Raw genomic sequence first — 13,871 nt, 5'->3', positions numbered from 1 at the left:
TCTTCTAAGCCTTATCCTCTCCAAGGAAAACAGTCTCAACTCAGCCAATCAATTTTCACAACTGAGATGTCTCACCCCTGGAATTATCATTGTAAATCACATCTGCTCAGTCTCCAACAAATTCACTTTCTTCCTATAGTATGAAAGGTTTTCTTTTGCAATGGTAACACAAACTTATTCAGAAGTAACCTTACTTGAATATTCCCAGCAACAGAAAGGAGGGTGATCCCACGTGAGCGGTCTGACTTTTCTCCTTTGGTTTTTATAAGGTATTGCATTTTAAAGTTTCAGTGAAATCCTGCCCCTTCCCAGTAGTCCATGAAAAGCTCACACAGCATGGCCTACAGTGTTAGGCCATTATGCCTCAAAGCTTCAGATGAAATTCTATTAAATCCAAGCCTTCGTGGCTTTCATTTAGTTGATGGCAATTATAGTTTTCTCCACAGTTGATCTCTTGTCCAGTTCTTAGACAGGGAGTGATTGATGTGATTCTTGGCAGTATCATGCACCTTTTCCAAGATGGTCAAGCTTAGAAATGTAGGAGAACAGCTAACCAAAAAGGTGCAATTTACCTTTTTGAAATCCTGTCCAAATTTAATTCACGATTTATGGACAAGAAGATTTATCAATCATTTTGCAACACTATTGCATTCACATTCATAGTATGCATACATACTGATTACAGGACTGATATAAAGGCTTTTCTGTAAATTCCTAATACTGTAACTGCAAATTAAAGAAACAACCAGAAGCCCAGTCACAACCTGGTTCTGAATCAGCGTGCCTGTAATCAATGTGGCTGGTAACAAAATTCCAAAAACATGCAGCACTACCTCTCCCAAAACTTCAGACAAAGGAGTTGATATCTAATTTGTCCTAATTACTTCTATGACCCATAAATTTGCTGGATTTTTAAAGATTACAGTTGTATTATTTGCTGAAGTTTGAAGTTTCTAATTGAACATCTAAAGTTAAAGCTTTCTTTAAAAACAAATTGCCACTAACTTTCTGCTGGTTTGCACATCTCACCTGAAACCTATGATTGGGCACTCTTTGCAGATGTTACACTTTGCTTGATGTTTTGCAGTTTCAGCAGCTGCCACACGGTGTAGAACAGGCAGCCAGACCATGGACTGAGGCTCCAGTCTCATCCATTCCACGAAGTGTTTAACATCAATCTCTGGTTTGTTCTGGCCCTAGAGAAAAATAAAAGACATTAATAATTATATGAGTTTACGATTTGGAGATGCCAGTGTTGGATTGGGGTGTATAAAGCCCAGATAATGTATCGAAGGTGTTAGCACCCCTGTGTGCTGCTGTCTGTGCCATAATGTTTAGACTGATTCTAAAAAATGAATTAACAGAGTCTTACATGGATTCATGCAGTTTTTGAACAAAGTACAATGTAACTCTGCAAGTACAAATTCACCCCATAAACATGTGTGTCTGGGCGGGGGTTTGTGAGTGTCTGTGAGAGAGTGTGAGTGTAAGGGGGTCTAAGTTTGTGAGAGGGTGCATGTGTGAATGTGGGAGCGTGTGTGCCTGGGGTGGGGGGGGGGGGGGGGGGGGATTGTGACAGTGAGTGTGTGTGTGTGTGTGTGTGTGTGTGTGTGTGAGTGAGTATAAATTGGTCTAGGTATGTGAGAGGGTGCATGTATGAGTGTGTGTGTGTGCACGCGTGCGCATGTATGTATAGCAGTGCCTGTGTGTGTGTACAGTGCAATGGTGGTCACCTGTAGTGTGACATGAACCCAAGGTCCCTGTTGAGGCTTAGCTATCAGCCTCTGCTCGGCCACGTTTTGCTGTTGCCTGTCCCGAAGTCCGCCTTGGAAGATGGTCACCCAAAGGTCCGAGGTTGAATGCCCTGCACCGCAGAAGTGTTCTCCAACTTGGAGGGAACACTCCCATCTGTTGACATTGTGCGGTGCCCATTCATCCGGTGCCGTAGCCTCTGCTCGGTTTCACCAATGAACCATGTCTCAGGGCATCCTTGCCCGCAGCGTATGAGATAGACAACGTTGGCTGAGTCGCATGAGTACCTGCCACGTACACATGCCCCCATGCGTAATGGTGGTATTCATGTCCACACTCTGACACATCTTGCAGCACCTACCGTGACAGGGTTGTATGGAGTTGTCCTGAAAGCCGGGCAGTTTGCTACAAACAATGATCTGTTTGAGGTTTGGTGGTTGTTTAATGGTGAGCAGTGGAAGTAGGGGAAAGTCTTGGCAAAGTGCTCATCCTCATTGAAAATGCGTTGCAGGCTGCGAAGAACATGGCGTAGTTTTTTGGCTCCTGGGAAGTACTGGACAATGAAGGGTACCCTGTCGGTTGCAGCACGTTCTGTCTCCTGAGGAGATCATTATGATTCCTTGCTGTGGCATGTCGGAACTGGTGGTTGATAAGTTGAGCATCGTACCCCTTTCTTATGAGGGCATCCTTGAGTACTTCCAAGTGCCCGTCACATTCCTCCTCATCTGAACAGATCCAGTGTACACGTAGGGCTTGTCATAGGGGATGGCTGTTTTAATATGTTGCACTGTAGAAGGGGTAATACTGATGGGAATGCTACCATGTTGAAGGTACCCTCTCAGACCAAGAATAGATCTGCTTTTCAGATGGACATTAAAATCCAACAGTTTCAAAAAAAGAAACAAGATGTGTTCACTCAGTATTAAGGACAACGTTATGCTTTATCCAGAAAATAACAGATTTACTAGTCAATTATTTTGTTGCTAGGTGTGTGATAATGCTGTGTATATACTGACAATTGCATTTGTTGAGATAGGTCACTGTACTTCAAAAAATCATTAATACGAAGGTTTTCAAAAGATTTCTCAGCAATGTCATAGATCTTTTACAAATGTGAGCCCAAGCTACAATTCACTTTAGCAATAAAGTACAGCTAAATATAACTAGTTTTGTATGAATGATGTAGAGATAGACTGTACTTAAAGAACAGTTGGGCATGGACTGGAAACACATACAAAACACAAAGGTTGCTGAATGGATGTTTAGAAAACAGAATAATTGATTAACAATGTGATGCAGACGAAAGGCAAGTAGTAAACTGCAGCCCGAGAAAATTCCTTGCGATAAATGTTCTCTATTAGTAGAACACCAATGTTTGCAGAGAGTTCTGGACTGATTAAATACCTTATGGTGGCTAGACAAAAGCTGATAAGTGGCTCAACTTACAGAGTCATAGTCATACAGCATGGAAACAGACCACTCGGTCCAACTCCTATGTGCATACCAGACATCCCAATCTGATCTAGTCCCATTTTCCAGCATTTGGCCCATATGTTGTGGTTCTGTTCGCCGAGCTGGAAGTTTTTGTTGCAAACGTTTCGTCCCCTGGCTAGGCGACATCATCAGTGCTTGGGAGCCTCCTGCGAAGCGCTTCTTAGATGTTTCCTCCGGTGTTTATAGTGGTCTGTCCCTGCCGCTTCCGGTTGTCAGTTTCAGCTGTCCGCTGTAGTGGTTGGTATATTGGGTCCAAGTCGATGTGTTTGTTGATGGAGTTTGTGGATGAATGCCATGCCTCTAGGAATTCCCTGGCTGTTCTCTGTCTGGCTTGCCCTATGATAGTAGTGTTGTCCCAGTCGAATTCATGTTGCTTTTGTCTGCGTGTGTGGCTACTAAGGATAGCTGGTCGTGTCGCTTCGTGGCTAGTTGATGTTCATGTATGCGGATTGTTAGCTGTCTTCCTGTTTGTCCTATATAGTGTTTAGTGCAGTCCTTGCATGGTATTTTGTACACTACCTGTTGTCTGAGCGTGGCTGTTGGTTTGTGTGCCGTTATGAGTCCTAGGGGTCGCAGTAGTCTGGCAGTCAGCTCCGAGATGCTCCTGATGTATGGTAGTGTGGCTAGTCCTTTTGGTTGTGGTATGTCCTCGTTCCGTGGTCTTTCTCTTAGGCATCTGCTGATGAAGTTGCGCGGGTATCCGTTTTTGGCGAATACCTTGTATAGGTGTTCCTCTTCTTCTTTTTGCAGTCCTGGTGTACTGCAGTGTGTTGTGGCCCTTTTGAATAGTGTCCTGATGCAGCTTCGTTTGTGTGTGTTGGGGTGGTTACTTTCATAGTTTAGGACTTGGTCTGTGTGTGTGGCTTTCCTGTATACTCTTGTAGTGAATTCTCCGTCTGGTGTTCTCTGTACCATCACGTCTAGGAATGGGAGTTGGCTATCCTTTTCTTCTTCTCTCGTGAATCGGATTCCTGTGAGTGCTGCGTTGATGATCCGGTGTATTTTTTCTATTTCCAATAGGCCCATATCCCTCTGAAGGCTTCTTATTTATGTACCCATCCAGATGCCTTTTAAATGTTGTAATTTTATCTGCCTCCACCACTTCCTCTGACAGTTTGTTGCATACACGCACACCCTCTCCGTGAAAACATTTCCCCTCAGGTCCACTGGCACATGACATCCCAACTCCTATACTCAATATTCTGACCAATGAAGTGGAAGTGCTGGAGATGGACTAGGGTGGACAAAGTCAAAAATCACACAACACTGAGTTATAGCACAACAGGTTTATTTGAAACTACAAAGGTTTGGAACCCCGCTCCTTCTTCAGGTAGTTAGTGAGAGACAATATATCAGACACAGAATTTAGAAGTATAGGAGCAAAAGGTCATACAACTGATGCGAACATATTGAACAAACCCAGATGGCTATTAAGTCTTTAATCAGCTAGAATGGAGGTGCAGGTTTTGATTGATTAATGTGGAAATCCCAGAATTTCTTTCAAGTCACTGCCCAGAGATAACCAAAGGGTTTATCAGTATAAAAGAGTTGACATCGCAACTCAGACAATGATTTTAGGTGTGAGGCCTTGTTTCAAGCCTGTCTGTATCTTAACCTGGAGTCAGACTGGTTTTATTTGGAAAATAAGAATTTATAAAATGCCGCATTAACTGACTGTCTACAGATTGTGTGCTTTTTGAACAAAACAGAATGTACCTGCAAATACAGATCTACAAATACAAATTCACCCCATATACTTATATGGGTGTGTCACTGAGAGGGAGAGAGAGAGCGCCAGCATGTGAGTGCGTGCTTGAGAGACAGTATGTGTGAGTGTGAGCAAATATGCGTGTGTGAGAGAGTGTGCGTATGAGAGTGTGTAAGAAAAGGTGTGTGTATGAGAGGGTCTGTGTGAGAGAATGTGTGTTTGTGTGAGTGTGTGTGAGAGTGTATAATGTGGTGGGATCACCTGTAGTGTGACATGAACCCAAGATCCCTATCCTACATATGTGAATCGGAGTATGTTGTTCAGCCGCTCAAGCCTGCTCTGCCATCCAATAGGATCTCTATGGCAGAGTTCCAAATGCTCCACTGCGTACAGTTCTGGTCACCACATTACCAAAAGGATGTGGATGCTTTGGAGTGGGTGCAGAGGAGGTTCACTAGGATGTTGCCTGGTATGGAGGGCGCTAGCTAAGAAGAGGTTGAGTAGCTTAGGATTATTTTCAATAGAAAGACGGAGGTTAAGTGGGGTCCTGATTGAGGTCTACAAAATCATGAGAGGTATAGACAGGGTGGATAGCAAGAAGCTTTTTCCCCAGAGTGGGGTACTCAATAACTATGGGTCACGAGTTCAAAGTGAGAGGGGAAAGGTTTAAGGGAGATATGCAGAGGATGGAGGATGTCTGGAACACGTTGCTAGCAGAGATTGTAGAGGCAGACAGAATAGCATCATTTAAGGTGTATCTAGACAGATACTGAATGGGCAGGGAGCAGAGGGATACAGATCCTTAGAAAATAGGCGACAGGTTTAGATAGAGGATCTGGATTGGTGCAGGCTTGGAGGGTCGAAGGGCCAGTTCCTGTGCTGCAATTTTCTTTGTTCTTTGTTCTCTCATGCCTCTGAGAGTTGAAATTCCTCCCAATTTCAGCCTTAATTTGGCATCCTTTTATTCTGAGACTATGTCCTCTGGTTCGAAACTCCCCGATGTGGGAACTATCCTCTCAGTAGTTAAACTGCCAAGCCCCTTAAGAAACCTACCGGTTTTAATGAGAAGGGATCACCTCTCATTCTTTCATTCGAATGAGTCAAGTCCCAACCTATTTAACATTTGCTCATAAGACAATCCTTTATTCCAGGGATCACCCGAGTGAAACTTCTCTGAACTGCCCCCAATGAAATAACCTCTTTCCTTAAATAAGGGGACCAAAGCTGTTCGCAGTTGATATGGTCTCACTAGTACCTTTCGCAGGTGCAGTAAGACCTCCCTTCTCTTACATTCCCCTTGAAATAAAGACCAATAATCTATTAACCTTCCTGATTGACTGATGCACCTGTGTGCTAGCTTTCTGTGTTTCATGCACAAGTACCCCTAGCTGTCTTTTCGTGTTGCAGTTTTCTCCAGCTTTTCCCCATTTAAGTAATACTGTTCTTTTGCTGTCCCTTCCAAACTGAACAACTTCACATTTTCCCATGTTATGCTCCATTTGCCAACATTTCACCCACTTAATTAACCTACCAATATCTCTCTGCAAACTGTTGCATCCTTCTTACTACTTGTCATTCCGCATATTTTTGTGTCATCTGTAAACGTGGTTCCAGAACATTCACGTCCTTTCTCTAAGTCAGTCGTTGGGACACTTGCCATTTCAGGGTACCAGTGTCAGCATCATACACTCCCAGGATGGATCCTTTAGCCTGTTTCAATAATGTACTTTGATCTCAACTTTAAAAAGGACATTTCCCTGTGAAATATCCATAGGTCTGGATGTTTTGCATTATAAATTAGTGCGAGATAGAAAAATGTTTTTTGTTGTTGGCCCTTATAAACTGGTGGAGAAAGTGAGGACTGCAGATGCTGGAGATCAGAGCTGAAAATGTGTTGCTGGAAAAGCGCAGGTCAGGCAGCATCCAAGGAACAGGAGAATCGATGTTTCGGACAAAAGCCCTTCTTCAGGAATGCCTGAAGAAGGGCTTATGCCCGAAACGTTGGTTCTCCTGTTCCTTGGATGCTGCCTGACCTGCTGCGCTTTTCCAGCAACACATTTTCAGCCCTTATAAACTGGTGTAGAATACACTTACATGTTGGAAGCAACTGCGGACACTTGGTTCAATGTTGCTGCCTCCAAATGAAGCTACCTCGCCCAGCTGCCGAGGGATCTGGACTGCATCATGAAGCAAAAGGCTCAAGCTTCGTTGGTCGCACAAGTCTGTGGATTCAGCTACTTGTTTGAAGAGATCTGCAAAAGTTATCAACAAGAAAAATACTGATATTTCTCATCTTGTAGGAGATAGTTGAGAGCTCAATATATCCAACATATAGAAAATAGGTGCAGGAGTTGGTCCTTCGGCCGTTCGAGCATGCGCCTGAATCATAGTTCCTTACAGTGTGGAAGCAGGTAATTTGGTCTATCAAGTCCACACAGACCATCCAAAGAGCATCCACCCACAAACACCTACTCTATCCCTGTAACTTGCATTTCTCATGGCTAATCAACCTAGCCTGCACATCCCTGCAAATCTTCAATTGTCTTGTTTTGTAAATTATGTCAAAATATTTTGCTAATGAAAGTTTTACGCATATTTACTGTATGTATTCTTTTCGTTATTTTGTTATCTTAATTCTCTATTTGTGAAAACCTTTTAAAAATAACTTTTATTTGTTTAAAACAATGGATATTGTATGTTTCTTCAAGGAAATTACTTTGTCAATTTCTTACTCGATTGTAAATTTCAAACCTCTCTAATATTTCCTTGCAATCTTTATGTGACCTGGAAGACAGGGCTCATTCATAAAGTCATAGAGTCATATAGCATAGAAACAGTCCAACTCCTCAGTCTAGTCCCATTTGCCAGTACTTGGCCCATTTTCCTCTAAACTCTTCCTATTCATATACTCATCCAGTTGCCTTTTAAATACTGTAATTGTACTAACCTCCACCATTTCCTCTGGCAGCTCATTCCATACATGCACTCCACTGTGTGTGAAAAAGTTGTCCCTTATAAATTTTTCCCCTCTCACCCTAAACCAACCTATGGAAAATACTTTTTCTATTTACTTTATTCATTCCCCTCATGATTTTACTAACCATTATGAAGTCACTCTCTGGCAGTTGGTGGGGGGGGGGGTTGAGTGAGAGACAGCAAGAGCCAGAGAGAGATAGGGACCCTTGCTGTTTGTGGAGTATATTAACAATTTGGACTTACACATAGGAGCACTGATCAAGTCATTTCTTAATTACACAAAAATTGGTCAAGTGGTAAATAGTGATGAGGATTTCAATGGACTGGTGAAGAAAATAACAGACCATAGGATCAAAGGCAAAGTGCCACATTGGATTCAAAACTGACTGCCAGACAAGAACAGTAAACTCCAGGAGGGTATCAACAGACTGGTCAGCTGGGCACAGCCAACGGAACTCAACCTGGAAAAGAGTGAGGTAATGCAATTGGGAGAGACAATAGACAATAGGTGCAAGAGTAGACCATTCTGCCCTTCGAGCCTGCACCACCATTCATTATGATCATGGCTGATCATCCTCAATCAGTATCACCATAACCCTTGATTCCACTATCCTTACGAGCTCTATCCAACTCTTTCTTGAAAGTATCCAGAGACTTGGCTTCCACAGCCTTCTGGGACAGAGCATTCCACACACTCCCCACTCTCTGGGTGAAGACGTTTCTTTTCAACTCTGTTCTAAATGGCCTACCCCTTATTTTTAAACTGTGTCCTCTGGCTCGGGACTCACCCATCAGCAGAAACATGCTTCCTGCCTCCAGAGTGTCCAATCCTTTAATAATCTTATACGTCTCAATCAGATTCCCTCTCAGACTTCTAAACTCAAGCGTATACAAGCCCAGTCGCTCCAGTCTTTCAACGTAGGATAGTCCCGCCATTCCGGGAATTGACCTCATGAACCTACTCTGCACTCCCTCAACAGCCAGAATGTCTTTCCTCAAATTTGGAGACCAAAATTGCGCACAATATTCCAGGTGCGGTCTCACCAGGGCCCTGTACAGCTGCAGAAGAACCTCTTTGCTTCTATACTCAATTCCTTTTGTTATGAAGGCCAGCATGCTATTAGCTTTCTTCACTGCCTGCTGTACATGCATGCTTGCTTTCATTGACTGATGTACAAGAACACCTAGATCACGTTGTACTGCCCCTTTACCTAACTTGACTCCATTTAGGTAGTAATTTGCCTTCCTGTTCTTGTCACCAAAGTGGATAACCACGCATTTATCCACATTAAACTGCATCTGCCATGCATCTGTCCACTCACCTAGCCTGTCCAGGTCACCCTGTAATATCCTAACATCCTCCTCACATTTCTCCCTGCCACCCAGCTTTGTATCATCAGCAAATTTGCTAATATTACTTTTAATACCATCATCTATATCATTAATGTATATTGTAAAACGTACCAGTCCCAGCACTGATCTCTGCGGTACCCCACTGGTCACTACCTGCCATTCCGAAAGGGAGCCGTTTATCACTACTCTTTGTTTCCTGTCAGCCAACCAATTTTCAATCCAAGTCAGTATTTTGCCCCCAATATCATGCGCACTAATTTTGCTCACTAACCTCCTATGTGGGACTTTATCAAAGGCTTTCTGAAAGCCCAGGTACACTACATCCACTGGATCTCCCTTGTCCATCTTCAGAGTTACATCCTCAAAGAATTCCAGAAGATTAGTCAAGCATGATTTCCCCTTCATAAATCCATGCTGACTCTGACCTAACAAGGCAAGGGATCACACTACGGATTACTGAAGATACCAGGATACTGCTTGGGTTGAGAGTTCTCTTGGAATCATAGTGTGTAGAAGAGGCCCTATGGCCCATCGAGGCTGTATCATTACAAATATGGAACTACCTTCGCTTGTCCAACTTTCACACACTACACCTTAGCATTTAATGTTATGACATTTCAAGGGCTCTTCCAAGTACTTTTCAAAGGTTGTGAAGTTTCCTGCTTCAACTTCCAAACCTTTACCACATTATAGATGAAAACTTTTCCTCAATTTCCTTCTAAACGTCCTGTCTTTCATTTTAAAATTATACCCTCTTGTTATTGATGCTTTAACGATGGGGAACAATTCTTTCTATTCACCCTTTCCATGCCTCTCAATGTTCTATGCCTCTATCAGGAACCGCTCCCTACCCCAACCTCATCTGCTTCAAAGAAAACCGCCTTAACTTTACTAGCCTCTCTTCATAGCTAAAATGCTCCATCACATGCAACATCTTTTGTATCTCTTCCAATGCGATTACATCCTTCCTAATGTATGGTGACCAAAAGGGCACACACTATTCCAGCAATGGCCTAACCAAAATTATAAACAGCTCCAACATGACCTCCTTACGCTTATAATCTATGCCATGACTGATAAAGGCTGTCCCATATGTCTTCTTGACTACCCTACCTATTAGTCTGACCTGACCCCTTCAGGGATTTGTGAACAAGCACCCAAGGTCCTTCTGCTCCTCTAAGCTTCCTAGTGTCCTATGATGCATTAGATTTAGATTTAGGTTTTATTGTCATGTGTGCTCAAATATATGGTATGAGAATACAGTGAAAAGTGTACAATGTCGCCACACACGGTGCCATCTTAGGTACAAAGTATCTATGTGCAAAATCTTAGTTACAGGAGTAGAGAAATAAATAAGCTACAAAGTTCAGCACTGCAGTCTTCTTAGTATAACTGTAGAAAAATAAAGAAATAAAAGTTAAGTAGTCCAATATTACAATCCTTTCTAAAGCCATGGGCTTGCAGACACTCCAAGCTGTGCTTTCCCAAAGAGGGCTTACTCTCCTCCAGCCGGGCTAAGAACCGCCCATGCTTGCCAGTCACTCTCGCCACTGCTGACCTTAATGCAGCAAAGCCTGGCGTGCCCAATGAAGTACTCGCTTGACTTATTCCTTCTTTGGTTAAATTCTATCTGCCACTGTCCTGGGCGGCACGGTGGCACAGTGGTTGGGCGGCACGGTGGCACAGTGGTTAGCACTGCTGCCTCGCAGCGCCAGAGACCCGGGTTCAATTCCCGCCTCAGGTGACTGACTGTGTGGAGTTTGCACGTTCTCCCCGTGTCTGCGTGGGTTTCCTCCGGGTGCTCCGGTTTCCTCCCACAGTCCAAAGATGTGCAGGTTAGGTGAATTGGCCATGTTAAATTGTCCGTAGTGTTAGGTAAGGGGTAAATGTAGGGGTATGGGTGGTTTGCGCTTCGGCGGGTCGGTGTGGACTTGTTGGGCCGAAGGGCCTGTTTCCACACTGTAATCTAATCTAAGTAATCATCATTAGACTCATTCCCATCTGACCGATCTAGGTCTGAGCTACGAGGAAAGATATGATAGGCTTGGGTAGCTTTCCTTGGAGCAGAGAGGTTGAGAGGGAACCTGGTAAAGGTATATAAGATTTTGAAGGGAATAGGAAGGGTCGCTGGAAGGTGTTTTTTTAAAATTCTAGACAGGTCAATAACCAGGAGGCACAGATTGAAGTTCAGAGGTAGAAAGCTAAGAGGAGAGTTGAGGAGAACTTATTTCACACAGAGTGGTGGGAATCTTGAACTCATTGCCTGCAAGTGTGAATGAGTCAGAAATTCTCCTAATATTTAGGCAGCATTTAGATATCCACTTGCGTTGCCGTAGCCTCCAGCGCTTATGGGCCAAAAGATCAAAAATTAGATGAATGTAGTCAGATTGTTGTTGACCAGTGCAGATACAATGGACCAAATGGCCTCCTTCTGCACAGCAAACATCTATGAATCTAAAATTACACAGCTTTTTCTTGAGGCATTTCTCCGCTTGCCTGACTCTTTGTAAATGTGAGGCTCACAAAATGAATCCTTTTATTAAGAGTTTCCATCTTGCTGAGAAAACGTCAGGCCAATTTACATCTGACAACCTGCTCTGACAACTGTGCTCACATTTTGATAGCTGTGACAATCGACAACATTCTAAATCAATCAACAATATTCCAGAAATGGTAATTTTCGCAAACTACCAAAGCTAACAGATGCTTTGAAAATATTGAGGAACTAAACCTGGATGTATCAAAAACTAAGCAGTTCTTCTTTGGACCATTGTCATATGTACAAGTTTCAATGAAATATGCCTCTTAGTTTTTGAGATATATTGTTGTCAAGCAGAATAACAAATGGGCAAAAACATTACCTCAATTGCAATAGTGATGATATTTAGAGTCATACAGCATGCCTACTTATTTTTCCCAGTATTCTAATGATGAAAATATTATTGGTAACAAAAACAGCTGCGAAGGTTAGTGTCTTTGGGAAACAGAAGCATCATACATACTTAATGTATCATATATGTAGCAGACATGTACTGTGCAGGATCTGCAAGGAGCAGGTTTTGACTTCCATTCGTAGCAGTAGTGACTAAGTAGAGAAATATACTAATGCAGCAAAAGTTTTATTAGCTGGCACCTATGGGACCTGGAGTATGCTGGATGATCAAATATTCCAGTTGATCAATAGGTCCACATTGATCAATATTACACATCATTGTTATACTTTATTTACAGCATAAATAATTTAAATAATAATGCAGCTTTGACTTACTGGCAGAGAGCCTTCTCATTTACACCCTCACCTGACTACCTGACATTGCAGAGATCATGGGAATACAGTAAACATCCAGTATTTCATATATATAATTTTTGTCAGTTTATCGAGTGTGCCTGTTTGTTGAAACAAAGTTTGCTGTACCTACAACTTACATGTGTATTGGCATGACTCAATACTTACACTTGTATTTTTCCTCCAGGTGACCCTTGGATAGACACATCAAGCCAATTTTCAAAGACAGCACTCTGATTCTTCCACTCCTACCCCTGGAAAAGGAAGTTGCAGAATGTCACTGATAGGCTTTACTTATTTGAATATGTGATATGTGTTCGACTGGGGTGAACAAAGTTAAAAATCACACAAAACCAGGTTATAGGCCAACAAGTTTATTTGGAAGTGCTTGTTTTTGGAGTGTTGCTCCTTCCTCACGTAGTTGTGGAGCAGGATCATAAGACACAGAATTTATAGCAAAAAATCACAGTGTCATGCAACTGAAATGATATATTGAACAAACCTAGATTTCTGTTAAATCTTTCAGCTTTTAGAATGGGTTGCGGATTTCGGTTCATTAATATGTAAATGCCAGAGCTACTTTTAAGTGACTTAAAGATCAGCCATGTTGTTTTCCCTATCTGAACAGGTAAGCAACATATATAATTTTAATACACATATATATATTAAATAAAATATATAGAGAGATTGCCTTAGTAATTCTTATACAATTAACTTGTACATATTTCTTTTGTTATGAAGTCAAAAGAGTGGATGTTTACTTTAAGAGAGAGAGAGTGCTTTACCGAGCTGAGAAATTTTGACAATCTGACAGAGATAAACTGAAGGATGACCTGTCTGGAAAATACCACAATGGAATAGTTAGTGCTCTTCAGGATATTGTTGGGCTGAAAAATCTGTTATGAAAGAGACTAAAAGGCTGGGTTTGTTTTCCTAGGAGGAGATGCTGAGGGGGGCATCTGATTGAGGTATAAAAATTTATGAGACACATAGGCAGAGTACATTGTCAGAATCTTTCCCCATGGCATACATGTCTAAGACCACATGTTTAAAATAAGGATTAAATAGTTTAGAGGAAATCTGAGAAAAACTTTTTTCACTTAAAGGGTGGTAGAAATATGGAATGCACTGTCTGAGAGGGTGTGGAAGCAGGTACTCTCACAATAGTTAAGAAGCATCTGGATTAGCACTTAAAATGCCAGGTCATAATAGGCTATGGACAAAGTGTAAGTAAATGGGATTGGTGTCGTTTGCCGTTTGTTGGTCAGCATAGACATGGTGAACCAGAGGCCTGTTTCTATG

The 13,871-nt window shown here is 42.3% G+C and overlaps 1 protein-coding gene across 1 annotated transcript in view; it reads right to left on the bottom strand.

Moving 5' to 3' along the window:
- utrn (utrophin) overlaps positions 1-13,871 on the bottom strand; it is a 686,012-nt gene that overhangs the window by 96,594 nt on the left and 575,547 nt on the right. The window contains exons 61-63 of the mRNA XM_087991761.1: positions 12,738-12,823; positions 7,049-7,206; positions 1,030-1,196 (exon numbers count right to left, since the gene is read on the bottom strand). Of these exons, the coding sequence (XP_087847887.1) occupies positions 1,030-1,196; positions 7,049-7,206; positions 12,738-12,823 (411 nt within the window). The remainder of the gene's footprint in view (positions 1-1,029; positions 1,197-7,048; positions 7,207-12,737; positions 12,824-13,871) is intronic.

This window comes from Chiloscyllium plagiosum, unplaced genomic scaffold, assembly GCF_037043375.1.
Source record: "Chiloscyllium plagiosum isolate Xiang-an unplaced genomic scaffold, Cpla_swu_hap1 HiC_scaffold_10, whole genome shotgun sequence".
Classification (NCBI taxonomy): Eukaryota; Metazoa; Chordata; class Chondrichthyes; order Orectolobiformes; family Hemiscylliidae; genus Chiloscyllium; species Chiloscyllium plagiosum.
Note: the sequence above shows the minus strand (reverse complement) of the source record. Positions and strands in the feature narration are given on the sequence as shown.